Source organism: Delphinus delphis, chromosome 6 (assembly GCF_949987515.2).
Source record: "Delphinus delphis chromosome 6, mDelDel1.2, whole genome shotgun sequence".
NCBI lineage: Eukaryota > Metazoa > Chordata > Mammalia > Artiodactyla > Delphinidae > Delphinus > Delphinus delphis.
Genome location: NC_082688.1, coordinates 99,918,840 through 99,945,489, shown reverse-complemented (window position 1 = coordinate 99,945,489; position 26,650 = coordinate 99,918,840). Strand labels below are relative to the sequence as shown.

The 26,650-nt window shown below is 53.3% G+C and overlaps 1 protein-coding gene and 1 long non-coding RNA gene across 2 annotated transcripts; both read right to left on the bottom strand.

Annotated features, from left to right (window-relative positions):
• Positions 1 to 5,903: 5,903 nt before the first annotated feature.
• Positions 5,904 to 7,628, bottom strand: LOC132427550 (uncharacterized). The gene is made up of 2 exons (XR_009519930.1): positions 7,560 to 7,628; positions 5,904 to 7,243 (listed from the first exon to the last, which is right to left on the bottom strand). It is a non-coding gene; the product is annotated as an uncharacterized lncRNA (long non-coding RNA).
• Positions 7,629 to 7,653: 25 nt separating this feature from the next.
• RHOBTB2 (Rho related BTB domain containing 2) lies at positions 7,654 to 25,854 on the bottom strand. Its single transcript, XM_060015164.1, has 10 exons — positions 25,177 to 25,854; positions 20,940 to 21,141; positions 20,205 to 20,308; positions 19,485 to 19,670; positions 17,805 to 18,823; positions 17,397 to 17,515; positions 14,861 to 15,011; positions 11,166 to 11,254; positions 10,233 to 10,338; positions 7,654 to 9,022 (listed from the first exon to the last, which is right to left on the bottom strand). The coding sequence occupies exons 2-10, from the start codon at positions 21,129 to 21,131 to the stop codon at positions 8,805 to 8,807; spliced, it is 2,184 nt and encodes a 727-aa protein (XP_059871147.1). The 5' UTR covers positions 21,132 to 21,141; positions 25,177 to 25,854; the 3' UTR covers positions 7,654 to 8,804.
• Positions 25,855 to 26,650: the final 796 nt, after the last annotated feature.

Below are 26,650 nucleotides of genomic sequence, written 5' to 3'. Positions count from 1 at the left end.
GTGCTGGGCAACCTTTGGTACGTAATATTCACCAAAGGGAACCTCGGCCAGTGATACCAGGGAAAGGCTATCATGGTGAAGGTGCACTCATCTCCAACACCCTCACTTGAAATCAAAGTATTGGCTGAAGAAACAGACTTGACAGAGAGTTTGGCCACCTGGCCTGGGTTCTCCCTACAAAATGTCATGTTTCTCCAAGAACAGGGCACAATTTTCCGAAGCACAGACTGCATATCTTAACGGTACAGCTATTACAAATTTGCACCTTTCTTTGAAGGGAATTGTTAAGTGGTGGGTAAGGAGTGATGTGTTCCAGGGCCCTCTGGCTTGCAGGTGACCCTCTTATCAGACAGGGCAACTCTGCCAGTAATTCATCACTGCCTTCATTCCTCAGGTGGTAGGGATACAAAGGGATTAAAAGAGGTGTGGGCAGAGGACAGCCCTCACTGACAGCACAGAGCCATCACCTACTGTCTCCTCAACTCCTCTGCCCATATAGCCACCGAGGGTGCCAGCTTCTTTCTTTCACAGCAGCTGCTGATAGCACACCGTCATCCAAGGAGTTCTTGAGCACCAACTTTGCACTACTCAGCAGCATAATGGAGAAATCAAGGATGGTCCATGGAAATACCTAAGGGTCTTGTTTTAGGGCAAACGCGCTTATTCTGCAATATGTGCTTCTTAGTTAATAGGGGTTCGAATGTCCTTCCTTTTATGAAATGATGTTGATAATGTTTGAAAAATAAAAGGTTGGCAACCCCATGAGAAACTATGCTTTTGTCTGAGTGGGGTTGGAGACCAAGAGGGAGTAATGAAAATTATGGCTGTTGAAGTAGTGAGAGGACAGGGCTAACTTGTTCAAGACTGCCTCCCTGCAGGAGGAAGGCCAGCCTTCCTCAAGACTTCATGGACACATAAAGCACCAGAGCCCAAAGTTTGGGTCCCTCTCCTGGACCCTGGATCCCTACTGGATCCCTGTGTGCTAGCCCAGAAAAGAGTGTGCAGTGGGGACCCACAAACGCCCCACTATTCCTGTGTCTGTGAACTTCCCCTGATAAACATGGCTCCAGCAGCCAGGGTTACATAGTTTTTGGGAATTCACTTATGGTTACAAGTGCAAAAGACTGAGAACTACTATGTAAAATTAATATTTCAAAACTTCACGTCAGTGATATTTGAAGAACCTCTATAAAGTAACTAAACAAACATAATGGCATTTTATTCCACTGTGTCCAAAGTCGAAGCTTTAAATTGTATAAAAATGAGAGTGAGAAGTAGAGAGCTTCCAAACGTCTGGAAATTAAGATGCACACTTCTAAATAATCCCTGTTTTTACAAACAACAAATGCTGGAGAGGGTGTGGAGAAAAGGGAACCCTCTTGCACAGTTTGTGGGAATGTACATTGATACAGCCACTATGGAGAACAGTACGGAGGTTCCTTAAAAAACTAAACATAGAATTACCATACGACCCAGAAATCCCACTCCTGGGCACCAATATGTCTGCCATAATTGAGTGTGCTTCTGATGCTTGCTCTGTCCTTCAAACTGTTTTTTTATGTGTGTGTCTTTTTTTATGGCTTGCAGCTTTACGTCGAAAGCTGGACGTGGTGGACTGAGTGAAAGAAACTGAAGTAGATAGGCCTTGAGTGTGAGATTTTATATTTATCTGGCTGGTAGTTACTCTTCTTAATATTTGGCATAGCTATAGGTGTCAGAGGATAAAAGTTTTTCTCATACCCTTGTTTTGGTCCCCCCTGTTGTCTTTGGACTTCCCTAGAGACTTCTTAAATAAGGTCTAAGGTATGCGTTTCCTTTAGTTGTAATCCCCTCTTATATAGGAGCTCTATTAGAGGTGGTGGTGAGGTTTGTGGTGGGTAGGATATATTCTGTAGTCTATAATTAGGTCTCTGTGAGCCTGTGTCCATGGCCCCGAGACCTTCACAAATGATTCTCTGTACCACTCCCTCCATGAGTTGAGACAGGAACGGTTGAGGGCGACGGAGTTGGGGATTACCCTTTTTCCACAGTCACTTAGGCTATTAAAAACAACCCTATAGATTACGTTCTGTTTAAATCGTTTCTCTTGAGGGCAGGCTTTTGTTAAGTAGAATAGAATGCTCAGAGCATATTTCAAAATGGTTACATTCTCCCTCCCCCACCCCTTCCCCCCCTCCCCCCACTAGAAGCAGGAAGAGATTTTCTCTGATCTGTGCTTTGAGAACCTAATAAGGCTGCTGAAGGAAAAATCATGAAAGTGTGGGGCCTCCCTGCAACTGGACTCCCCTGGAGTTTTAACTCTCAAGCTCATTTACGTCAAGCCTCCAGCACTTCATCAATGAAAATGTAAGTTCTCCTGCACCACTACTGGCTCTGGCATCTAGCTTCCACTCCTGGGCTTCACTCGAGTAAGCTGTGACTCTGTGTGTCTGCCTGTTTCACTAATTTTCAAGGCAGTGGTTTGCCCTGTGACCTCAATTCCCTGAGGAGTCTAAGAAAAGTTGTTGATTTTTCAGTTTGTTCAATTTTTCTTGTTTTGAGGATGGAAGTGATGACTTCCAAGCTCCTTATATCCCAGACTGGAAACTGGAACCCTCTAGTCGATTTTTGTTAGTTTCTTCTCACCTCTGTAGCTTGTCAGTGCTTGACTTTGGCAGTACCAGTAGCCCATGCCAGTGCACCATTTGGGAGGTCAGGGAGTCCCTGATGACAGACCTTTCAAGTCCCTCTCTCTGCCAATGACTTCAGTGATCCTCCAGGCCCTACTCCCAGGCTCCCTGGCTCCTCCTGTCCTCTGCTCAGCCCTTTCCCTCCACCTCTGCCTTAGTCTCCCTATTCAGCAGTGGGTCCCTGGGGCTTGCTCTGGGGGCAGGTCAGAGTGAGCCTTTCCCACGTATCTGAGGAGAGGTCAGAGAGAGTAACAGGCAAAAGGGCACAGCCTGCAGGAGTAGGAAGAACAAAGATGTTCAAGTTCTCTCAAGAGAGATCAAGGTTTGAATTCCTGTTCCTACTACTTCCCACCTGTGTCATCTCTGAAAAGCTACTTAACCCTACTAGGTTTCAGTTTATCTTTAAAAAGCAGCTAACCCAGGATAATACTGAGACCTAGGTTGGTTTCAGTTCATGGGGAAACTGGCTAGGCTGGAGCTGAAATTAGGTCTATCTGTTGTGTGGATGGGCCCATCTGTGTTGGGATCCCTTGGTTAGAGGTGTGAGAACATCCAGGAGGGGCAGAGAATCACCGAACTCCAGCAATATGGTGCATGAAGGCAAGGACCCCAGGGCCCAGCTAGCCTGAGGTTGCTGTGTTTGGGAGGAAAATAGGAGCTTAGGACCCGTGGAGCGGCTACTAGTCCAGCTGAACTGCCTGAGCTCCCCTGATCCCGTGGAGAGTCACTGACAGCCAGGGGCCTGAGCAACCTTGCCTCAGACCCCATAGCCGAGTTTGCCACCAAGGGAGGGAATATTTGTCTCCCCCCGTCCAGAGACTGCTGGGCTTTTAAGGGCTGATGCTGGTGGACACAGAGCTAGGTGTGGTGGTACCTCAGTGGTAGAGCTCCAGCCAGAGGGATGGCCAGAGGCAGGGAGTGAGGCAATGCCTAGACAGGTGTGGATGCTGGGAAGACACTTTCTTGACGCCTCCCAAGATCATCTTGGGAAGGTAGCTCCTGTGCAGGGTCCTGGCTCCAGCCAGTGGCATCCCAGTGTTCACGTGCATACGAGTCCATGTGTGCTCACCTGCCAGTGAGGGTTCAGGATATTTGGGCAATGCCAGGTTTGGAAAGAACTTGCACTGAACCCTTTGAATGGCATCTAGTCCATATTGGATATGTGCTAAATGGGAAATTTACCACATTATCATGGGTTCTGCAGGCTGGGGCGGGTGCATTGTGAGGCCTCCTGGGATCCTGTTGGCTGCACAAGGACTCTGGGTCAGGCGTATTCATAGGAAGGATGACTAGAGCATTGCTTCAAGGCTTATTGCCGGGCCACTAAGTCCCGAGTGAGGTGGCTGAAGCCAGGTTCTGGGGTTAGTGTCAGACTACTGGCATGCAGAGCTCTGTCCTGGGGTTTTATGAGGAATTCCAGAGCTGGTGTCATATCGCTGGTGCAGGGGAGCTAGCTCCTGACACAGTTGGGTGTGGGGTCTGGGGTGTCCTGAAGCTTGTGTTGGCCTGCTAGTGGGCAGGACTGGGTCCCAGCTGTTCCCAGGACAGGGTCTTGCCTGCTGTGTACAGTCTGCAGGATTGTGGTTTTCTTGCATTTGGTGTCTGTCGCCTGGTGGGTGAGGCTGTCCAGAGGCTAGTGAAGGCTTCCTGGAGGGCAGGGCCCCTGCCTGCCCACTGGTGGGTGGAGCTGGGTCTTGGCCCTCTGGTAGGCAGTGTCATATCTGGAGGCACACCTACAGGTGTCTGTGGGCTCAGGAAGTCTTTAGGCAGCTTGTCTGCTGACGCCTGGGGCTGTGTCCCAGCTCAGTTAGCTGTTTGGCCTGAAGCATCCCAGCACTGGTGCCTACAGGCTGTTGGGTGGGGCTGGCCACCCCCACCCAACTCATTAGCTCTTGGGGCTCATGAGCTAGAGGGAGGATCCCACAACGATGCCTATCAGCACCAGTGTCCAGCAGTAGAAGGAGCTTCTAAGTATGGCTGCTACCAGTGTCCATGTCCCCAGGGTGAGCCGCACCCATGCCCTACCTCTCTGGGACGTGCTCTAAGACAAGCAAGTAGGTCTGGCCCAGGCTCCTATCAAATGACTACTTTTGCCCTAGGTCGCGGTGCATTTTATGAGATTTTATGTGTGCCCTTTAAGAGTGAAGTCTCTATTTCCCCCAGTCCTTTGGGACACCCAAAATTAATGGCCCTGCATGCCTTGAAAGCCAAATGCTCTGGGTGCTCATCTTGCTGGTGCAGGACCCCTGGGCTGAAGAGCCCGATGTGGGGCTCAGAACTCTCCTGTGGAAGAACCTCTGCAATATAATTCTCCAGTTTGTGGGTTGCCCACCCAGGAGTATGGGACTTGATTACACTGTGAGTCTGCCCCCTCCGACCCATCTCATTGTGGTTCCTTCTTTTTGTCTTTAGTTGCAGAAGATCTATTCTGGTAGGTTCCGATCTTTTTCATCGACGGTTGTTTTGCAAATAGTTGTAATTTTGGGTGCCTGTGAGAGAACACGAGCTCAGGGTCTTTCTACTCTGCTATCTTGGTCAATCTCAACTGCAATCTTGTTTTGAGAATAAAGGCTTGCAAGCTGGCTTCCCTCTGTGATTCTTCCTCTCCTCCATCTGCCCCTCCCAGCGCTTGCTGGGAGGTTTCCTCACTTGACTGCTCTGCCTAAATAAGGAACATGCCTGGCAGCACCCTCCGCTGAGGGACAGTAGACCACTTTCTCTTACTTTTAAAAAGATTTTGTAACCACCTCAGCCCTCCTTCCACCCCACCTATCTCTGTAGTATTCCAGTCGTGGCAAGATAATGTTATGGAAGTAGTCATTCTCAAGTTTTTGGTCTTTTCCATCTCAGAACTTTGTGTGTCCAAGAGTGGTATGGCTGGGCCCAAACTAGAATTGGCTGAGTATTTAGATATGTTCAGGGCATGGTGTTCTAGTGGAGTTTGGTAAGGGTCCTGCCTCGGTGGCCTTGGTGCTGCAGCCCTTTCCCTGTTCCTTCCAGAGGTCACACTTTGCTGCCCCTCCCTTCCCTGGAAGTCCGGCGTTTCCTGCCTTTGCTGTTGCATCTGTGGACACTCTGCATTCATCTTCAGAGGGGGAAATAAATGAATTATTGCCAATCATGTTTCACCTCACTTGTTCCTTTCTTGGAGGACTACCTTAAGTGCCCATCTAAAGTATTAGCCTTGTCAGTGTTTGTCATGTTTATTTATTTAAGGTAAGCTGAATGAGAGCATGAAGTTGTCTTTTTTGTTTTATATCCAGTCCAAATAGCACCTGACCCACGATAGGCACTTAGTAAGTGTTTCATTAGTGGTTGGGTATCTTTTCATGCTCCTCTCCATTGGAAGTTCCCACCTCAGAAGAGTTTGTTGGAAATATCAAACAATACAAGAAAGGCCATTAGGTACAAAATATTCATGTGTTTATGAATTCATGACCAAATTAAATATGCAATTTTATATAAAAAGAGGCGTGTGTGTGTGTGTGTGTTCTCCCCCATCCTACTGTTCTCTGGAGCAGTGCTGAGTGACCCGGGTGCAGGGGTGTGTGTTCTTGCTGTGTGACCTGCTCCATCCTTCCCCCTTTTATGCCTCGGGCACAAGCTCGCCCTGCATGGGTGTCTCCTGCTCTGACTCTGGATTTCCGGGCGCCAGGTTCCTGGGGGACTGGAATCCAGCCCCTCCTCCCTGCCCTTCCCCTGGGGGAGGGACCCCAGCCTGGCCCAGCTTCCCCACAGCCTCCGCAGGTGATGTCTCTGGGCCACACCTGGGCCTGTTGGGCTCCCTAGAGGTGCAGACCGGCTCTGACAGAGCTGCTGGGAAGTGGGGTGGGGCCCTGCTTGCTGGGGTCATTCTGTGACCCCTCACCTGGGGCCTCCTGCAACTCCCAGGCCACCTTCCCTTTCTCTCCCCGCTGGCCTTTCTGCATCCTCATCAGTGGGCCCAGTGGCTCGGCCCTGCAACCTCTTGGAGCCCCAATTCCCTTGCCATTGGACCTCAGGCCCTGGCTCCCCCACCCACCTAGAGTTCCCGGGAGGCCCCCCGGCCCTCCTCTGTCCCCCTCCCCACAGTGAAGGTGCTGGGGGCAGAGCTGCACCCCCCACCTTGGAGGCTCCCCTTCTGCCCCGCCCACTGCTCCTCAGGCTCGCCCCGAGCTCGGCGGCAAGGAGCTAACCGGCCACTAGAGGGCAGCACACGTCTGCTTTCCCAGCCCGCCACCTGGAGAAGGACTTGGAGGGGAGGCAGCCATGGCCTCCAAGTCTGGGGCTCCGACAACACGGGGCACAGTCACTCTAGACCCGCTTGACCTGCCACCTCCTGCTCCTTCTCTTGACGAGGACTTAATTTCAAATCCCTAGGTCTTGGCACCAAAAAATTGATGCAGAGTTTCCACTGTCTCTGGGTTTGCTCTATCCCAGACCTAAAGCCAGCCTCTTGGTGGTGGAGCCCTGGGACCGAAAACCAGTTCCTCTTCCTAAAGCATCTTTCTTAGACGAGGTGACTCCTGAGCTCTGAGGCCAGGAGCTCAGTCTCTCTGGCTCCACCTTCATCAGGGGGACTCCGTCTTCTAAATCTACAAAGGGTGTGGGGAGTGAAATACGAATCAGGATTAGAAAATGTGGAGAGGGTGAGTTGCGACCCCAAAGCTACCGTCTTAATCCTCCAGTCCTCCAGTCTCCTCCCTCCTCTTCTCTGGACTGACCTTGGCTTCGCTCCTGTTCAATTCCATTTTTTCTCCTTCCCTTTTATCACGAGCCAGCACTGAGTGAGGCCATGTGCTATGATCCTTCATTACAGGGCCTCCTATTCTCCATGTCAGTGCCTTTCTCCTGACCTTTGACCCCTACCACACCCCATCCCTCCAACACATTCATATGTTATGGAGTTACCTGATGAAGGTGAGGATAGCCTGATTCTCATGATGGGCGAACGCATGGCTCCAACGCCACAGAGATTCCTGGGCCCACCCTCCCCACCCACGAAACCTCATCCCCAGCATGCTGAGGGCATGCAACGTGCTGCCCAGGGTCACAGCAGGGCCGGAGCGTCCTTGGTCACAGCCGGTGACACTGCTTTCCTGAAAAGCACTGGAGTCAATTCTACCTCCTCAACCGTTGCCTCATCCACATGGGGAACCCTGTTTGGCTTTATAGAAATGTAAGCCATACAGGGACTTTTTCTGTCTTTCTTCCTTTGAGGGGATAGAGGCGACAACATTTTTGTTGGTGGTGATTCTGTTCATTGTTGTTTGGGGTTTTTTGCTAAATTCACCCCACGAGAAGCCGTGCTAACCAGAGGCAGGGGGAGGAGCCCAAAGGAGCATGGGATTGCTGTACCCAGGCCCCCATCACTCCCTTCCTTCTCTCCCCCTGTTCCAGCTGTTTCCTTTCGTTTCCATCTCCAAATCTGAGTGGTGAAGGAGGGTGGAGAAAGAAGTTTCTCATTGCACCAAGAGGCGCTGCTTCTAGGCCTGCAGCTCTAAGCAACCTCTGCCGCCCTTCTCGGGCCTGGATGCCCACAGCCCTGGGAGGGATGCTGGCAGAGGGCCAGTCTTCCACTTGCGGCCTCTGGCAGCCGCACCCCAGGGTGGAAACCTTGAGTTGGGTTCTGAAGGCTTAATTTCTACCCTGACTTCTCCAGTGAGGATTTGAGTAGGGTCCACGTGCAAATGCCCACAGAACATTTGCAACCCTCTAAGTCCACTGATGCAAACACACGATCAACGGAGGTAGGACCCTGCCTGCTCACGGCCGCTCACGGGGAGGAGGCTGCCTCCGCAGACCAAGACACACGGCCTCACGGCTGGGAGAGTTTCCCTTGGATTCTAGGGCTCTCCAACTCAGAGACCAGAGGCCACAGCCCTCAGCCCTTTCCCCGCTCCCCACCTCCCAGGAGCCGTCTCCTGCCCTGCTGTGGAATCGGGACCTCTCCCCGGGCGCCTGTTCCGACCCACGAGGCCCGGCTCCTTCCTCTCTCTGCTGAGCTATGCTGGGTGGTGAGAGCAGCTCCTCCCCGTAGGGTCCCGGTTATGTGAGTCCTTTGTCCCTGGAAGGTGGAGGGGGCGATGCAGAAGAGCCAAGGGGCAAGAACAAGTGGGGGCAACAGCAGCGGGGTCAGAAGAGGGTGGCAGCATCTCAGACCACAGCCGAGGAGGAAGATGGGGAGGACGAGGAGGTGGCTGAAGAGGCCGGCGAGGAAGGGCTGTTCCAGAACAGCCAGCGCCGCTTGGGCTGCCGTCTCAGGTGGAGATAGTCCTCCTTCTGACGCTCCTTCCGGGCCCGCTGGTAGTGGTCTTCCTCCTTCAGGTACCAGACAGGCGGCCACCGGTGCTTCTCAAAATACTCCTGGTTTTCTGGAGCAGAACGCAGTAGGGTTTGACGAGGAGGATGTCAGGAGAAGGGGCAAGAGGGACTCCCACCCCTGCCCTGCTGCCACGGGGCCCGCAGACGGCCTTCGGTCCTGCAAGGACCACATCCCTTCACAGAGCCCCCTAAAGAGAGTCAGGTGCCCAGGGAGTGGGGCTGACGGTACGTGCCGGGGAAAGGCGTTCCCACTTGTGTTATTCTTCAAAGACAGAGGGAAGATCCCCACAGGGCTTTAGTGTGTGCTGAGAATAAAGCAGGCTGAGGCAAAGTATGGGGGAGAAAGGGCAAGCAAAGCTGTCGGCAAGAAGATGCGCGGCTTGGCTGGGGTGACAGCAGAGGTGGCGGCAGGGCTGAGGTTTCCAAGGCAAGTGGGGATGGGGGTGTTGCAGGAGGTCAGACGGGAGGGAAGCCTGGACTGAGGGGTTTGGACCTATTCTGGAAGGCCGGGGGAGCACCACGGGAGTTTGGAACCGGGGGAGTGATGCGATTGGAGCTGTGCTTTAGAAAGAAAATGCTAGAAGGGTGAAGAGGAGAGAATGGGGGTGGGAGAACTGGCAGCGTACAGCGAGAAGCTGCCAGCGGGGAGGGGGTCACAGCAGAGTGGAGGGCGCCCAGCGAAGACCTCAAGACGGAGCGGCAGGAACTCGGGGAGGCCAGCGACACCTCTCCCTGGAGCCCATGCGCTTCCTGTGGGCCCCAGGACCTGAGACGTCAATTAAGCAGAGGCCAAGCTGCAGGGATCCCAGAGGATACCCAGACCTGTGCTGCCCAGGCTGGGACTTGTGCCCATTCCTAGGTTATGAAATTAATGTCATGGGTCATGAGTAGCATTAAAAACAATTGAGGTATTTTTCTATATGTGTACTGGGGTCACAAGGTAAAATGTACTGCTTACTGTGGAGTCTGATCCAAAAAGGTCTGAAAAATACCAACTCTGGTCTGACTGTACTTAGGAGGAACAGAAGCCCAGAGGGGCGAAGTGAGTTGCCCAGGGTCCCCGAGGGAGCCCTGCCCTCTGCGCCAGCACTTTTCCGGGGCCCCCCTCTGCCTGGCCGGATGCACCTCTGCAGGCTGCTCCCCACCCACAAGGTCAAGTTACGCCCAAGGGTCTCTGGCAGTCTCCGGGTGCCCTGGGGTCAGGTCAGAGATTTGGACCCAAGCAGACGGAGGAGCACAGGTGCAGCCGGGGGTGCTCACCTGGGGACATGGCCTTCATGTCTCGTGGGAACTTGCGACACACGTTGTTGTAGTTGGTGCAGATGTGGTGGAGACACCAGTCAGCCAACTGATACGCGCAGTGGAACTGGGAACAGACGGGAACGCGTCTGTGCTGGGACCCCAGGGGCGGGGTCTGCACACAGACATCTACAGTTGCCTTCAGAGCCAAAGCTTTGGCACAGGTGGGCAAAGGCCCTGAAGTCATAAAGACTCGAGAGGTGCCTCGAGAGGCAAGGCCACACAAGACCACAAGGGAATGATGCTGGATTTGCTCCTTGGCACTGTCACGACCACCACCTCACCTCCGACCTGTCCCCGGCAGCCCCAGAAATCCACATTCCTATGTGGCGGCATCCTGCTGTGTCTGCCCTCCTCAGATACGACCCCTCGTCCTCTCCGCTGTCAGGGACCGAAGCAGCCTGCACTAAGGTGCTGACGACCAGGCTTAGAAAACTGACTTCCCAGGTGTGTCTGCCATGCTTTAACTTCGTAAACTAATCTTTACTGGTAGAATTTCTGGCACCCGGAGGGCCAGTGTGGGAGATTTTGCTTGCCTGTTTGGGAACATGGAGGTGGGAAGTTCATTTTAGAGGGAGAGTCCTCAGTGTGCCTTAAATGACCTCAGCAGGCAGCAACCACGTCTATACACGATTCCGGGCTTCCCTCCCCTGTCCTACGGTTTCCTGAAGTCTCTGTCCCTTCCCCCGCCACGGCCAGCCTCTCCTCTTGGCGGGGTAGGGTGCATCCTCTGGCCTGGAGGATGAGATGGGCTCTGCCCACTCAGGGAACCAAGTCTGACAGTGGGTTCCCTTCCTACCCACCACCTCCCAGCCCCTCCCCATTCGCGGCCAAATGGGCAGGCAGAGCCCAAAGCTGAGAATGTTGGAGGGATTCCTTCCCCTGCCATCCTACCTGAGCCAGTTCCAGGAACACAAGGACGTCCCCATCGATGTCCACCATCATCTGAGTTGCTTCCATCAGCCCGGTCACTGTGTATTGCTCTGTGACACACACACAGCCAGGAATGGGCTGAAGGACCACAGGAGTGGACAGGTACTTGCTTAGCCCCCCTGGCAGGGGCCCATCGCAGGGCAAAGGGGTGAGTCCCAACAGGCCAGGAAAGGCCACAGGAGATATAAGTCTGCTGCTACCAGTGAGGAAACTGGGATTAGAGCAAGACTTTCCAGGTGGAGTGGAGGTGGGAAGTGAAGGAGATCAGAATCACCTAAAAGGGTTTTTCAAGCTACGTATGTTGCACCTAGTAGTTACATGGGTGGGGTGAAAGCCCCCGCCCCCCAGAGCAGCCACTGAAACTGACGGGAGAGGGTATTAAACCTCAGGTTTGCTGAGAACTATGAATTAGAACTAAGGATTAAACCAAGCTGTTCGTATTGATTTAAATTTTGTAACAAATTGTGTACTGACCTTGCATTTCATGTTAAAACGTTTCTATGGAAGAAGTAAACACTCTTAGTCCTGAATTTTAACTGTATCACTCTAAACTCATAAAGTATTTTATCTTTAAAAATATATTTCCCAGCTCAGTCCACGGAAAAGACCTAGAAACAAGAGCCATCCCAATAGCAAAAGCATCTCTAATGCACAGATTGCAGCCTTGAAATCCCATTTCCAGCTACAAGAAACCAGGACTCCTTAGAGAAACGGCTGATTCCAGGTCTGGGGCAGGAAATGTACAAGAGGAACCTGGAACACCTTGTCATTCCTGATAATCAGAAAGCTCAGAGACTCTGCAGCCAACTTGAAGAGACTCCTACAGGCTAAGGGAGCAGTAGGGTATTTGAGCTTCCATAAAGCTTCCATTTGAGCTTCCATAAAGCTAATTGCAGTTATTTGAGTATGTTCAAATCTGAGAGTTCATAAGCATACTTAATAATAAGGAACTAACTGGTCACTCTCAAAGGATGATAGGAAAACAAATGTATCTTGAAAACTGGTAAATAAAAGAATCAAGCATTCACCTGCCTGCTCTACATGAACTACACCACTGGGTAAATGAACGGTAGGTGAGGGCAAGTTTCTCTCTTTTTAGAAGTGTTCCAACAGATAAAGAAAAAAATGACTGAATTGGAATATTACCATTTCACAACACCTAATAAATTAATGGATCCAGGCAATGACATTCAATGGTTGCTAACGTCACAAAGAGAGAGAAAAGCAGACAGTCTATGCTTCTTGATGAAAAAGAGAAACAATGTATGAAGTAGTCTTACCGAAAGAAAACTGAATGTGAATCCGATCTAGCCTCTAGATCCGATGGCCAGTTTACAGGAAAGATGGTGTACTATAGAAACGCAATCAGTAAAAAAAATCTAGATTTCCTAGATCAGTGGGGTTTTTCCAACAAATTGCAAGGGAAAGTTTTTTCATGGACAAGGTACTTAGAGATTAAAAAAGAAAAAACGTAAAGGATATATAAAAAATAAAATCATGCTATAGTGTTGAAGGATGCACATTTGGATGATAAAACTATGAGGAAGTGTAAGGAAGTGAGACCATAAAAAAGAGTAATAGGCAGAGTGGTTCCTCCTGGGGACGGGGGAAGGGCCTGTGGTTGGGAGGGACAGGTGAAGGGCTTCTGGTATGGCCGGCAAGGGTCCCTTTGCTTTGTAATACTTCATTAAGCTGACCATATATTATGTGTATTTGTGTTATATTTAACATTAAAAAAAATTTAAGCTTGGGACTTCCCTGGTGGTGCAGTGGTTAAGACTCCACGCTCCCAATGCAGGGGGCCCGGGTTCGACCCCTGGTCAGAGAACTAGATGCCACACGCATGCTGCAGCTAAGAGTTCACATGCCACTGCTAAGCCGCAACTAAGGAGCCGGCAAGCCGCAACGAAGGTGCCCACGTGCCATAACTTAGGAGCCCACCTGTCACACTAAGACCCAGTGCAACCAAATAAATAAATAAATGTTAAAAAAAATGTTAAGCTTGAATTAATAACTTCATAGGAAGCATATATCACTAAACACAAAGCACCACTTACTACACCATACCTGGCATTTTCCACTGATCCTTGACAAGGTACATACACAACGCATTTTTTAAATATGTTTCTTGCACGTATGGCGCATTTCACTGGAAAAGTCATTCAGTGTTATTCTCTAGAAGCCTTTCCACGCAGCAGTGATTAACATTTTTCATCGCTACCTTGTGAAAATTACCCATGTGTGCTTAACCGATGGTGTCTATTTGACTTGTATCTGATCGCCTGCCATGATGAAAGAAACTTAAACACCTTTATACGTTTTTTTTTACGTGGGTCATTTCTTTGTCGATAGCCTTTCGAACGTTGAATTACTCGGTCTAAGCGTTTGGACGGTTTTCTGTGCTCTGGGAAGGCCGCAGCACTTTTTCACGGATGACATATTGTTGCAGCTCTGACCTTTATTATTTATTTATGTATTTATTTATTTACAGGCCACACTGTGTGGCATGCGGGATCTTCGTTCCCCAACCAGGGATTGAACCCGTGCCCCCCTGCAGTGGAAGTGCGGAGTCCTAACCAACCACTGGCCCGCCGGGGAATTCTTCAGTTGTAAGCTTTAGAAGCCTGTCTCTCGCTCCCTGCCCTGAAGCCCTTGGTGGCCCCTGGACTCCCTCTGCAGAGGGGGTTGAGCTCCTGAATGGTAAGGCTCAGCTCTTCACATGTGGTTCTGATCAGTGATTTCTCCCTTCTTCCTGGGACCACGTCCCAGCTTCCAACTCATTTCTCATCATGGGATCACTGCTTCCCTCATAGCTCAGTCCCAGCCTTGATCGTCTGCCCAGGGCCCCAGCAGCTCTGACACCGGGTCCTTCCCTGAACCTCAACTCAGTATCTGAGGCCCTGCTCTCTGCCCCCTGACCCGCCCAAGAATACTAACCTCGACATCAACACCAGTACAGGTAGCAACGCCGACACCAACGCAATGCAAATGTCGACTCCAACATCAGCAGACCCCAGACACCCCTCACCGGGATGGCGGCATCTCTCCTCCAGCCCTTGGACCCCGAGCTCCTGCACCTTGGTCTCCCTCCTGCCTCAGTCCCTGCTCCAACCCATCTCTGAGGTTGGTCCATCCTGAAAGCTGAGCTCGAGCTCTCAGGATCTACAAGGAATCAAGGAATTAGGAGCGGCAGGTCAATGTTTGCTGTCTTATTTCTAGAAGAAGAAAGGGAAAGTGAAGGTGGAAGAGAAGAAGGAGGAAGAGGGAAAGGAGAAGAAGGAGAAGGAAAAAGAAAGGAAGGAGGAAGGGGAGAGATGAGGAACGTGTTCTTTTCTTTTCGACTTCTTAAGCTTGCATGAGTTCGGCCAAGCTAATAAGAACACCGGGCCCTGGCGTCTGCTGGAGACCACTTTGCTGGGCCAAGATGCCCTCTGGAGAGAGCCTGTAAGGTGATCCCACCGAGCGCCCCTCTCACATGTTTCTTTACATCCATGTCCTCACCCAAACCCCAGTACGCACCGACGTGTTTCACTTTATGTAAACGTATTCCCTGGGTGCTCATGGCCTGTCCCCTAGGAGGAGACAGGTGAGAGAAGAAATCACGGCTCCTGGGGGTCCCCGACTCCTCCTCCCGGGAGGCCCCGGAGCTTAGTTACCTGTGAGGGCGACCAAGTGTGGCAGGCAGAGGCGGTTGGCCAGGATGATGAGCTTCATGTCGTCCAGGTCGGGGCTGGAGGTGAACATGCCGGTGTACAGGTATTCCAGCACGGCCCTCATGCAGCTCTTGCTCGTGTAAGGAAACACCACCTGCGGGTGGGAAGGGATAGAGCAGGCTGCGGTGAGGTCCAGCTTTAGGGAAAGAGTAACTCAGTTCCGAGGAACTCAGAAGACTCTGGCCCACCTAGCTGGGCTACTCCAGGCAGCCACCCCTTCGCGGCCCCTGGACCTGCTCAGAACCCCCCTTCCCCAAAGGCTGGTCTCCCACAGCAACAGCCTGTGCTGAGCCCAGCTGCTGAGCACCTATGAGCAGGGCTCCAACAGCTTTTTTTTTTTTTTTTTTTTTTTTTGCGGTACGCGGGCCTCTCAGTGCTGTGGCCTCTCCCGTTGCGGAGCACAGGCTCCGGACGCGCAGGCTCAGCGGCCATGGCTCACGGACCCAGCCGCTCCGCGGCACGTGGGATCTTCCCTGACCGGGGCACGAACCTGTGTCCCCTGCATCGGCAGGCGGACTCTCAACCACTGCGCCACCAGGGAAGCTCTCCAACAGCTTTTAAAAGGACCTGGACTCTTGCTAGCATCCTTCCGGCTTGGAGGGTGTGTGAAGGAGTCCTTCTGGTCCCCTGCACCAGCCCCTCCCAGCCCTTCAGGGAGCAGTGTAAGTGGGATGCGAATGAGCAAAGCAGACATCAGCTGGTGTCTCCGGTCTGCTTGAAGCTGCTGTTCTGGGCCTCTGGGATCTCTTCAGAGCAGAACCAACACAAAAACTGCTTTCTCATCAGACGCCGGCCTCTCCAGGCTACACTGGGGATCTGCTGGAGCTTTACAGCTGCTTCTGTGGTAGTGGTGGGCCCCGCGGCTTTGGAGAGTCCCCAGCCTCACACTTTTGCACATCCCAACCCAACTCACGCTTCAAGGAGCACAGACGACTCAAATCTGAACCCCTCCACTTCGCCTGCCGGAAGGACGTCCTTCCCAGAAATTTTAGGAAATCCCTATTCTGTATCATAGGACGCTCTGCTGCACTGTTCTTCGTCTAGCTTTTCATTCAAGTGTTTGCTGAGCACTGACTAAGGGACCAGCGCTGAGGAGGGTACTCAGCAGAAGTAAAAGACCTAGTCCCTACACTCAAGAGAAACCACAAACCAGCTGGGGAAACGGGGTGTGGACCCTCAGAACTTGAAGTCACTGCACAAAGAAGGACCTTGTTAATTGCAAGGCTGAGTGATGGACAGTCAATGTTGCAGGAGTTCAGAGAAGATGGAGAACAGGGCCATGGCCTGGGCTGCTCGGCTTGGCTGGGAGAATGGAAAGGCGAGAACAGACTTGAGAGAACAGACTGAAGAGGGTATTTCTAAGGACACACTGATAGGCGCCTTCCAACTCTGTGTTTCCAGTCTAGGTGCCCAAGAAAGCAGCGGTATCAGTGAGAACAGGGGGTTGGAGTGGCCCTGATTAAGGGAAGGGTGATGGCATGAAGTGTTTCTTTCTAGTTTCTGTATTCTGATGCTTTGCAGTTTGGGGCCTTGCTCACCCTAGAGAGACTTCCTAGAGATAATGAAGGCCTCCCCTGAGATCATGCCTTTCATATGCAAACCAAACAATCCAGAGCCCACACCCCCAGGTGTCGCCTTCATCTGCTCTCACACTCCAGGCCACTCTCCCCCTGCCCTAAGTACCCCAGGGCCAGGTACCAGATGACTCAGGACAGCCCCTATGCCCCAGAGCCTGATGAAATTATTCAAACTAGCCAACCCTAAGCCTGTTTACCCTGCTTCACCTCTTCCTTCCCAGGGAAGAGACAATAAAGGCTCCTGCCCACAGTCCCCCTTACTCCCTCTGCCGCATGACCCAACCTGGTGCTTCCCTGCATGTCCCCAGACGCTGTGTGTGCCCCTCCCATTGAGATCTGTGAGTATAACAATCTATCTTTTTAATGGCAGTTTTTGCCCGATCTGTTGGCTTCACCATACCTCAATTATAATAAAACCTACATTTAAAAACAGTGATGGATTCAGTTTGGGACAGACTGCATATTTTTCTAGTTATTTCACGTGTGTCCAGGAGAAAGCAAGGTACAATGTATACAGCCAAGGAATCAGAAGTCTTGAGTTCAAGTCCTACCCTCTCCTTTCTACTTACAGAGCTTTGCATGAGTCGCTTAACTTCTCAGGTCCTCACTTTCCTTACACGTGAAGTGGAAGGCTACGCTATAAGAGTCTCGTGTGAGACAATATAAGACAACGAATCGAAAGTGTCTTCTCAACTGTAGAGTTAAGATGTTACCGTATTTCCCTAGCCTGGTATACTGGAAAGTCCTTGGCTGTGGGAACCATCTCATAAACTTCTCTCGGGCCCATCACTCAGTGACGAGCACACAGTCAAGGCTGGGGAAAGTACCATTAAGTGACAGATGCCTCAGATGGGAAGGGAGTAAGTCCCTCTCTTTCCCAACCGTTCCCATCCTAGCCTTACCTCCCTGGTGGAACTCTCCACAAACGGCCCCCCAAACATGGCAGCCATCCAGTCACAGCTGGAGATCAACAGGGGCTTGTGGGCGCTGATGGCGCCGTCATCCAGGATGAAGGTCACATCTGTCCGGGCGGAGAAGAGGCATCACGTGAGCACGTGGGAAAGAACGTGGGACACCCAACCCCAAGGGTCAACAGCGCGCCCAGACAACCTGCTTCCTTCCGAGCCACAGGCTGTGAAGCACAATGTGACCACGCTCTCAGGCTGGGGACGCTGGGCTTCAGGGGCAGAGCCACTGCATCTCCAGGACATCAGCAGCTGAGATGACTTAGAATGCTACGTGGACCTCAGAAGGCTCCTGGAGGGAACTCCCCCGCCTTCTGGACATCAGCTCCTAAGCACGTTCCGTACCTGAGAAGGTGCCTTTTGCCAAGCACTCCTTAACCCGGTTGGTCCGGCGGACGTGGAAGGCCTTGGTGATCTCCTGGTTCATGAAGGCCTCATTGTTGAGAATGTTGGCCACCATCATGCGCAGATCAAAGACCTCGAGCAGCTCAGCAATGTGGGCGATGTGCATAAGGTCCCGCTCATTCTCGTCCAGCTCCCCTGTGTACAGGTACTTGAGAACAGCCCGGAAGGGCCCCGGCTGGATGGAGTTGTCCATTTTCACCACCACCATCAGCCGGGATTTATAAGTCAGTGGATCCTCTGCCATCTCTTCCTGGATGCTCACAAAAGCTCGGCTCCAGGAAGATAGCACTCGACCCCTCCCAGGCAGGTACCCTGTCCCATTGCCCCGTAAGATCCCATCGCTAGTTGAAGCCCGGAGCCCAGCGGGCCCGGAGCCCCCACTCTCCTCCACGCTCTCGCACACATCAAAGCTGGCTGCCCGAAGCAGGAAGTCCCGGCCGTGGTGGTGGTGGTGATGGTGGTGGTGTTGATCAGGGTGACCCCGGTGGTCCTCCGGGCAGGGGCCCCCTGACCCTGAGGGGCCCCCCAGATCCCCCTCACTCAGGTCCATGAGGAACAGGTCGTAGAACTTGGAGGAGGAAGTGGAGAGGTAGATCTTGTGGGCAAAGATGCGCACACGCTCCTGCAGCACCAGGATGACGTCCGCGCACAGTGGGTCCTCCAGGAGGTGGGCGGGGCACTCCTCGCTGCTGGAGGGGGGGTCGGGCACCACAATGATGGGGGGAGGCGGCTTGGGGGGCAGGAAGGGTGCCTGCAGCAGAGGCCGCTGCACATTGCGGAGGTGGGACTTCCAGAACTGCAGGTGCCGGCGGGAGATGAGCGCTGCACGGATGGCGTTGTCAAAGACGTCCTTGATGCCGAACTGGGCCACCACGCTGGTCTCGTAGTAGGGGATGCCCAGTTCCTTGGCCACCTCCCGACCCTTCTCCGGGGGAAGGATCTCATTGGGCTTGATGGGCCTGGCAGGTTCAAGAAGGGAAGCCAAATTCATGTTGGTGGTAGAGAGTGGGGGCAGGGAGAGGTAGCTCTCCAGCGCCTGTCTGTTTTTCACCAGGCTGGAGGGTCTCTGCTCAGGATCTGTGTCCTAAGACCCATTCCTGCCCTGCTCATTTCCACTCCCTTTCTCCTCCGTCTCGCTAAATCCTACTAGTCCTTCAAGGCTCACTTCCAATCGCCTCTTCTTCCAGGAAGCCCTCCATATCTATGCCAGGCCCTGGTGATCTCCCCAGCTCAAAACAGTGGTAGCGATAACCACCTGTCTGGCAATTAACATGCAACATTCCACGTTGGTTTTTAACATGTTCACCTATCAAGTTCACCTCCCAGCAAGATTATAAGCTCCTTTCATGCAAAGACTCCCTCTCCTTCTCTCCTCGTGATGCTTAGCCCAGTATGGCCCACTCAGTGTAACAGATGGATAGCTGGATGGATAGATGGATGGATGGATGGATGGATGAATGAAAGAATGAGAACTCTTGTTGTCTCCCTACATGAGCTCGCTTCAAATGGAGGGAGAGATGTGAGGCTTAGTGGATTCCCTCAGGACTGAGCAGGAAGCCTGGAGACACGCCCCGCACCCCATCTGCCACCTTCCCCTCCCTAGGCCCCAGCACCCCCTACCTAGCCAAGGGTCTCCTGGCCCTATTGACAGCCTCCAGGTCGGCGTAGCGCAGGTCCAGCTGGCAGCCCACCAAGATGACAGGTGCTCGGGGGCAGAAGTGTTTGATTTCTGGGTACCACATGGTCTTGACATGGTGGAGGGAGTTGGGGTTGGCAATGGAGAAGCACAGAACCACCACATCGGATCTGGCGGTGGGAGAGTGAGGTTACAGGCAAAGAAAGCTAGTGGTAGGTTACCTGCCCCTGGAACGAGGGAGAACACACATACCCGCCTGCACCCCCTACACTGCAGTCCCACGTCTGTCATATGGATCTGCTCACACGATCTTACCCAAAACGTGTAATAATAGAACCTCTAGTTTATGCACCCCTAACTTAGCATTTTAGAGCTTCCAAAGACTCTTGTTTTGACCTCACAGCTCTCTTGTGAGTTAGAAATGACCACTTTTTACCATTTCATCTGCGAAAACTCATCTCAGAACAGCAGAACAGCTCTCCTAATTGCTCAGAGTCCCAGAGCCACTGCTTAACAGGGTAGGACTCAAACCAGGCGTCCTGATCGCAAGCCACCCAGGCTGCCGCCCCCTCACGGGTCTGCCCGTGCTGCTTTCTGCACTCCTTCCTGCCAGGCTCAGGGTCACAGAGGCGCTTCATACCTCGGGGAAAGCAGGGAAAAGCCATCCACTTGGCTCCCCGCAGGCAGCCGGGGGCCTTCCCTACCTCCCATAAGCAAAGCGACGGTCTTTGTGGTGATCTCCAAAGGTGTCCCAGAGGCGGAGGGACACGCTGACATCATCTACCACGTCTCGGGAACGTTCCAGCACCTGTGGGGGCAGGGAGGGGGACAGGAATCTAGGGCAACGGTTCTTGGAGGCCCTGCATGCCTGCTCACTCCTGAGGGTCCTGCAACATGGGGGCTGGAGGGACAGCCAGTGCCTCCCAACGTGTGCCTTAAAACACCTTCATCCAGGTGCCATCTCTGCAGACTCACTAACAAGAGCTGGCCAGGAGGTGAGAGACTCTCAGAGGGCAGACCGTTACGGCAGTGGACGGGATCTCTCAGGGAGCCTGCCCTTGTTCCCAACTGTACCTGCCAATTGGACACTTCCAAGCCTCTGATCTTTTGGTATCGTTAGCTGGCAGCTTCTTCCCTACCGCCAGCTCTCATCTCTCCAAAGCACCACCCCTTTCCCCCTTCAGGGCTCCCCATTATTGGGGGCTATGATTACACAAGATGCTACGCCCCAGGCACCAGCTCAGCCGTGCAAAACACAAAGGGCCAAGGACCCCTCCCCTGGAGGGGGGCACTCCTCTCAGGCCTCCCTCCCAGGGCTCCTTGCTCTTCAGCTGCCTCCACCCGACCCCTAAGGGGCTTCCATGAGCTAGGCACAGGCCCCGTTTGGAGTGATCCCTGGGGAGGAAGCCCAGATGCGCGGCGCGGACGCCCAGCCTTACCTCCTGACACACCCGGTACTGGTCGATGGCCCAAACTGTGGGCACGTGGGTGGCTAGCAGCTGGTACTGGGTGAGGGTGGCATTGCAGGCCCGGGCACAGATGAGCCTGGTCTTGCCCACAGCGTTGTCCCCCACTACCACGCACTTGATGGTCTCTACGTTTGGCCTTTCATAATCCATGTCAGAATCCATTAATTGGGACCTGAGGGAGAGGAGAGAAGCGGTGAAGACAGCTATGCATGCCAGCCCCTGGAGGGCCGGGGCCAGCTGCTCTCCTCAGCCAGGGCTGCCCCCTCTCCAAGCATCGGAGCGGAGAGGAGGAGGAAGGAGCGGGCGGCTTTCTGGCCAAGAGCTCTGCAGGGGCCGAGGAGACGGGAGCCCCTTCAGGCTGAGAGGCGCAGCTCCACCAGGTGAACCTCTGGTCTCCCTCCTGTTGCCGCCATCCTCCGCTGGGGCTTCGGGATGGGGGGGACGCCTGAGAGCGATACCAAGGCGGAGTCTGCCCAGGGCCAGTCCCCACCCTCCCGGGAAGAGAAGTGTCTGCCTAGGAAGCTCAGTCATCATCCGCGCTCCTTCTCCAGCCAGCAGGGCTGTGGCAGCAGAACAACAAACAGCTGAGAGAAGCGGAGTCACGGCCAGGTCCCCACCCCTTCCCAGCATGCCCGAGGGCAGGGCCGCTTTAAAATTTAATGGACTTGTCAACGCTGGGCAGCAGCTCTCCTGGCCTCCACCTTTGTCCCTCTCCCTCTCTGGTTGTGGATTTCCAAGCCCCAGCCTGCCCATGGCTATCCTTCAACCCCGGCCCCCTTTATGGAGATGCCAGAGTCCTTCAGCCCAGGCTCTTGGGGCTGAGGGGGCTTCTGCATGCACCCGAGCAGTCCACAGGCCTCCCCTCTCCTCCTCTGGGTCTGTCCCGTTGCCTACGTGGCTCACTCAGCAGCAGGCCCCGTTTTGAGATGGCAGTGGGGGTAACTACGGGCCTGGGATGATACACCCCACGGCTAATAGACCAGTGGGCCTTCCCATCCCCTACCCAGGCCTACCCTCCAAGCATCCTGCATCCAGTTTCAGGGGAAGTGAGATACGCTCCTTTCCATACTTCTCCTTCCTGGGGAGGAGTATTCTCAGGCTGGAAGCCCCCAGACACTGGCAACCCTGGAAGGATGCTCGCTAACTTGACTGCATGGGTAATGGGGAAGCAGAGAGTCAGAAACTTGGGCCTGAATTTCTGGGCAAATATTTGCCTTAGTTTCCTTCTGTGTTGGGTAGAGAGGAAGTGGCTTGCCCACCCACAGAGAGGGATTGCTCAGATTAACAAACAGAAGTCCCTTCTGTAGTCAAAATGTCATGTCAGTGTTTAAAAAGCTGTCACCAGGAGGGGGCCCTCGGCTTGAAGGGGCTCTTGCTGGCAGCCTCCCAGTTGGCATCCACCTCCTGGAAGAGTGGAAGAGAGAGGGTAGGGGTAGATGCGGGCGTTACTCGGAAGCGTGGTTTTGCCAGGGTCATTGGCCTGCCCCTGCTCACATTCCCTGTGCACCTGAAGTCAGCTGGGGGTTGGAGCAATTTGGAGGAATCCTTCCTAGGCCAAGGAAGGCTGAGCTCAGAGGAGTCCTGGAGGCTGCCCAGGCACCCTCACTGCTGAGCCATCCAGCCCAGGAGTCAGGCCACCATGCTGGGCTGTAACTGGATGCCAGCAGGCAGGAATGCAGACCTGAAATATCCAAGTAACGATGGCAACTGGGATTTGCTCGAGTAGATGCATCTCAGCCACCTAAGCAAAAAGTACAGCAAGGACTTTTCAATGAGACAAGCGTCTCCCCCTTGGAATTTTACAGGATCTAAACAACAAGGGGTCTCCGTGCAGGTTCCCCCCCACCCCCCGCCAGTCTCCAGCGCAACTGTCTGCCTCATTCCTTCTCCTTCCTCTGCCCCTGCTCGCCCTCCCCAGCAAGCAACCACCATTCTACCGACCATCTTGCCTCCCCGCTGCTCTCTCTCCTGAACTGAGGACCGGGAACCCCATGTTGACAGCTCCTGGTCTCAAGTCAGGCAGTGGGGAGGATGTGTTGGCGCTAGGAGGAATCTTCTGGGTTGTGGTTTCTGTTTTATGGATGGAAGAACAAAACAGATAGAATCCCAAATACAAATACATGCAGCTGTAGGAGAAAGAGAAAAACCTACTAGCCCACAGAACTTCTTTCTCGAATTCAGATTCCAGCAGCACGGAGGTGTGTAGGCAGAAGGGGGGGATGAGGAGGTACGGAGCAGGCACATCGGTTCTTACATCCAGGAGCAGCTGGATGGCGAGGAGGATGTCAGAACACCAGCAGAGCAGTTCAGTGCTGGTCCAAGATCATCGAGTCTATGACTCAAACACTCAGGCACACCTTATGCACCTCTATGGTTAAGTAGGGGACAGCTAAGCAACAAGCAGGAGAGCGACACTGTGCTGTGAGTTTAGCCAGCAGACCTGCTGGGTGCAGCTCCAGCTGAGCAGCCCCTCCCCATTCGTTCCCCAGCTGCCCCTGAGGCCTTCTCCTGCATGTCCTTTGACCTCCTCCTGATTTTTATCATCATCACCCACTCCACGCCTGTGCCGGCTGCCTGACTGGCAAACTTCATTGTCAGATCTGGGAAAGGGCAAATCACTTCACTCGTCTGGGCCTCAATCTGCCCTTCTGGAAAATGGGTATGAGGGCTCCCGGAGAAAGTCTCCTGAATCTTGGTAAATCCATGCCAAGAGAGCCTGGGCCGAAAGGAGGTATTTGCCTTCTTATGTAATGTGGTATTATATAATGCTGGATTACATATCTATATGTGTAATTATATCTCTCTTTAAGATACACACTGGCCCAATTAAGCCAGCAGAACTCTTAGTCTAATCAGGCCTGTCTTTAAAAGGACCTGTACTGGAGATATGGTGCCATTGCCAACAGTAATGTAATTTTTGCTCAAGAATATTGCTACTTTACTGTATCACCGCTTATGTACAACGGCACAGCCCACTCAGTAAGCTTCTCAACTTCCCCTTTCCTTCTAGCACTCTCTCCTTCAATGACTCTAGACTTTTCTGCACAATTGCCTCATCCCCATTCCTTCTGAGCCTCCTGGCCAACCTCCGTACGCTACGGCTTCCTCGCCACCCTGCCCTGGCTATCACGACCCCCAGGCCACTCCTTTCCCTCAATGATTCCAGCGTCACGTAGGTGTTCCCTTCCCACCCCAACCCACAATCCCTGTTCCCTTCTCCAAAAACAGCCTCCTGCCCACTGCTCTCCCAGCTCTTTGAACTCAGGACAGGCCAAAATGAAAGGTGTGCTCAGATTAGCTGCAACACTCACGGGCTCCCAGTCCCACACCCACACACCTACACACACTCTTTGCAGAGCCCAGAAAAGCCCCTCTTTCCCTCCCACAGCTGATAGGAGGCTTGTTCATCTGTAGCTGCCCTAGTCTGGTTGTCAAGGAAACAACAGAATCTCCCTGGGAGCCTGCTTTGTCTCCTAGCAACCAATATCCCACATCCTGCATCTTACACAAAATACAAAATATCTTGAAAATGAAGGTAAAAATCAAGGAGGATGTATACGATCAGGAAGAGAAAAGCAGAGAGGGTGGCCTTCCAATTAAAAGAGGCCACTGACATTGTAACATGGGGGAAGGCAAAGAGATGAATCCCTCCACAGGCCCGATGGGCAGCGGGGCCCAAAGGGATCCTGAATGGTCATATTAACAAAAAATGCAAGCCTAAACACAGAATAAGCCTCTTCAAACATCAACAAACAGCCCTAAGGATTTCTCCCAGTAGTTTGCCAGAACTCAGACGCACAGACTGCAATGGAGTGTGTTGAAAGAAACATCTCCAGAACAGCGAGCAAAATACATTCCATTGGTTTTTAACGGAAACATTTCCACCACTCTGGACCTTTTTTCCTGCACGCTGCTCTGCACACACATACAAAATAAAATTTTTTAAAAATTTTAAATGGGGAAGGGGGAAGGCCACGACACGCCACGGCAATCAAGTCATCTTCCCTTCCCTAGATAAACCAAGAAAATGTTAGTCCCCCGCCCGCTAAGACCCCAGCAGCCGAAGCTATAGCCCAGGCAAGAGCGGAAGCCCAAGGGAAGTCAGGAGGGGCGCAGACAGGGCCCGGGAGGACGCAGAGCGGGGAAGCGGCGCGTTTCCAGAGGCTGCTTGCAACCCAGCCATAACAGAAATTAATCATTTACTTACACCGCTACATGTGACGGGGTAATTTCTAGTGTAAGGAACACATCTCTTCCTGCTAAGCACGCTCATTTTAGTGAAATGGCTGGGGTCACTCCGCGCGTGCAAGTTAGGACGATGCCGGCGCCGTCGCGCTGCTGCCGCTCAGGTTCCGTACCCGGTTCGCGTTAGATCAAAAACTCTTACAGAGAAGCCCGGGCCGGACGGCGGGCAGGGAGCGGCCACGCGCGCGGCACTGCAGCCATTGCCTCTTCCGGATCAGCATCTCCCCGCGCCCCCGGCGCCCCGTGTCATGGAGGCGCGCCGGAGCCGGGCAGCTGGCCGGCCGCTCCGACCTCCGCGACTGGGCCGCGCCGCCGCCAACGGTCCTCTGGCTGCGGAGGCTGGAGGCGGCGAGCAGGAGTGGGCTAGAGTGGCGAGGCCGCCACTGCTACGCGCCCGGGCCCGCTCCGAAGGCGCGGCCACGAAGACGCCTAGCGCCGCAGTCCCAGGGACCGCTCGCGACCTCCTTTTTTCATTCACAAAAAAGGGAAAGGGGAAAAAAAAAAGAAAGAAAGAAGGCAGCAAAAAAAGGTGGGGCAAAATCGTACCCAGGACGCCAGCCGTGACAGGTGCCGCCCATCTCGGCGCTCCGTTGGTGGAAAGGGGGCGGTGGGCGGGGAAGGGGCGGAGAAATAAGGGGATTGGGCGTCTCGGAGGCCCCGCCCCCTGCCCCGCCTCGCGACGCCGCTCGCTCCTTCTACTCTTCCCCCCACCTCCCCGACTCCGGGAGGGAAGCGGCGTAGGGGGTCTCGGCTCGCCACCCGTGCTGGGGCAGCGTCCCTCTACCTGGCGAGGATCAAAACCGCACTGGACTCCCACGGGGTTCCCCCCTTTCCTCCGGGAGGCTGAGAAAGAATTCCTAGAGCATCCTAGTCCGCCCTGAAAGGGGTGCGAGTTAGGGAAGGGAAACTCGACATTTTTGCCTTGACCCTTACTTAGCCCCAGGCATCCACCGCTTCCCATGGGAAAAGGAAGACAGCGTTTCCTCTGCCGTCAGGGGCGTTCTTCTGGCATTTGAGGACCTTCCTCCCTCCATCATCACCCCTGCAGCTACAGCCTATGTCTCCAATTTCCATGCCCTTTAATGAGTTTCAGGGTGGGGCCCTGTACCATCTGCACCCGTTTCCCATCTAAGCCTTCCCCCCCCCCCCCCCGCCCCCCGTCCCTCTTCTCCAGCAGGCTCCACTTCCATCCCACATTCATCCTATTGCCACCTGGCGTTCACCAGTATCTTCTGCCCTCTGAAAGAAATGCCACGAAGGCACTAGCCCTGGAGACGTTACCTAAAGCACCTTTGGGCTCTCTGTCTCAAAATTCTGTAAAATAGATTACAAGGGATGACATCTGTAACGTGAGTGGTCCTCAAAGGAAGTTTCCATGTTCAAGGCTAGTTTGATTATGAGGATCTTGACTGCTAGTAATTACAGTAGTCAGCTCA

Excerpts from the sequence above, each read along its gene's own strand:
- RHOBTB2 (XM_060015164.1), bottom strand. The coding sequence starts at position 21,131 with ATGGATTCTGACATGGATTATGAAAGGCCAAACGTAGAGACCATCAAG. Across the intron at positions 18,824-19,484 it reads GCCAGGAGACCCTTGGCTAG|GCCCATCAAGCCCAATGAGA; the intron begins GTAGGGGGTGCT and ends TGAACCTGCCAG. Across the intron at positions 15,012-17,396 it reads TGGAGAGTTCCACCAGGGAG|GTGGTGTTTCCTTACACGAG; the intron begins GTAAGGCTAGGA and ends TCCCACCCGCAG.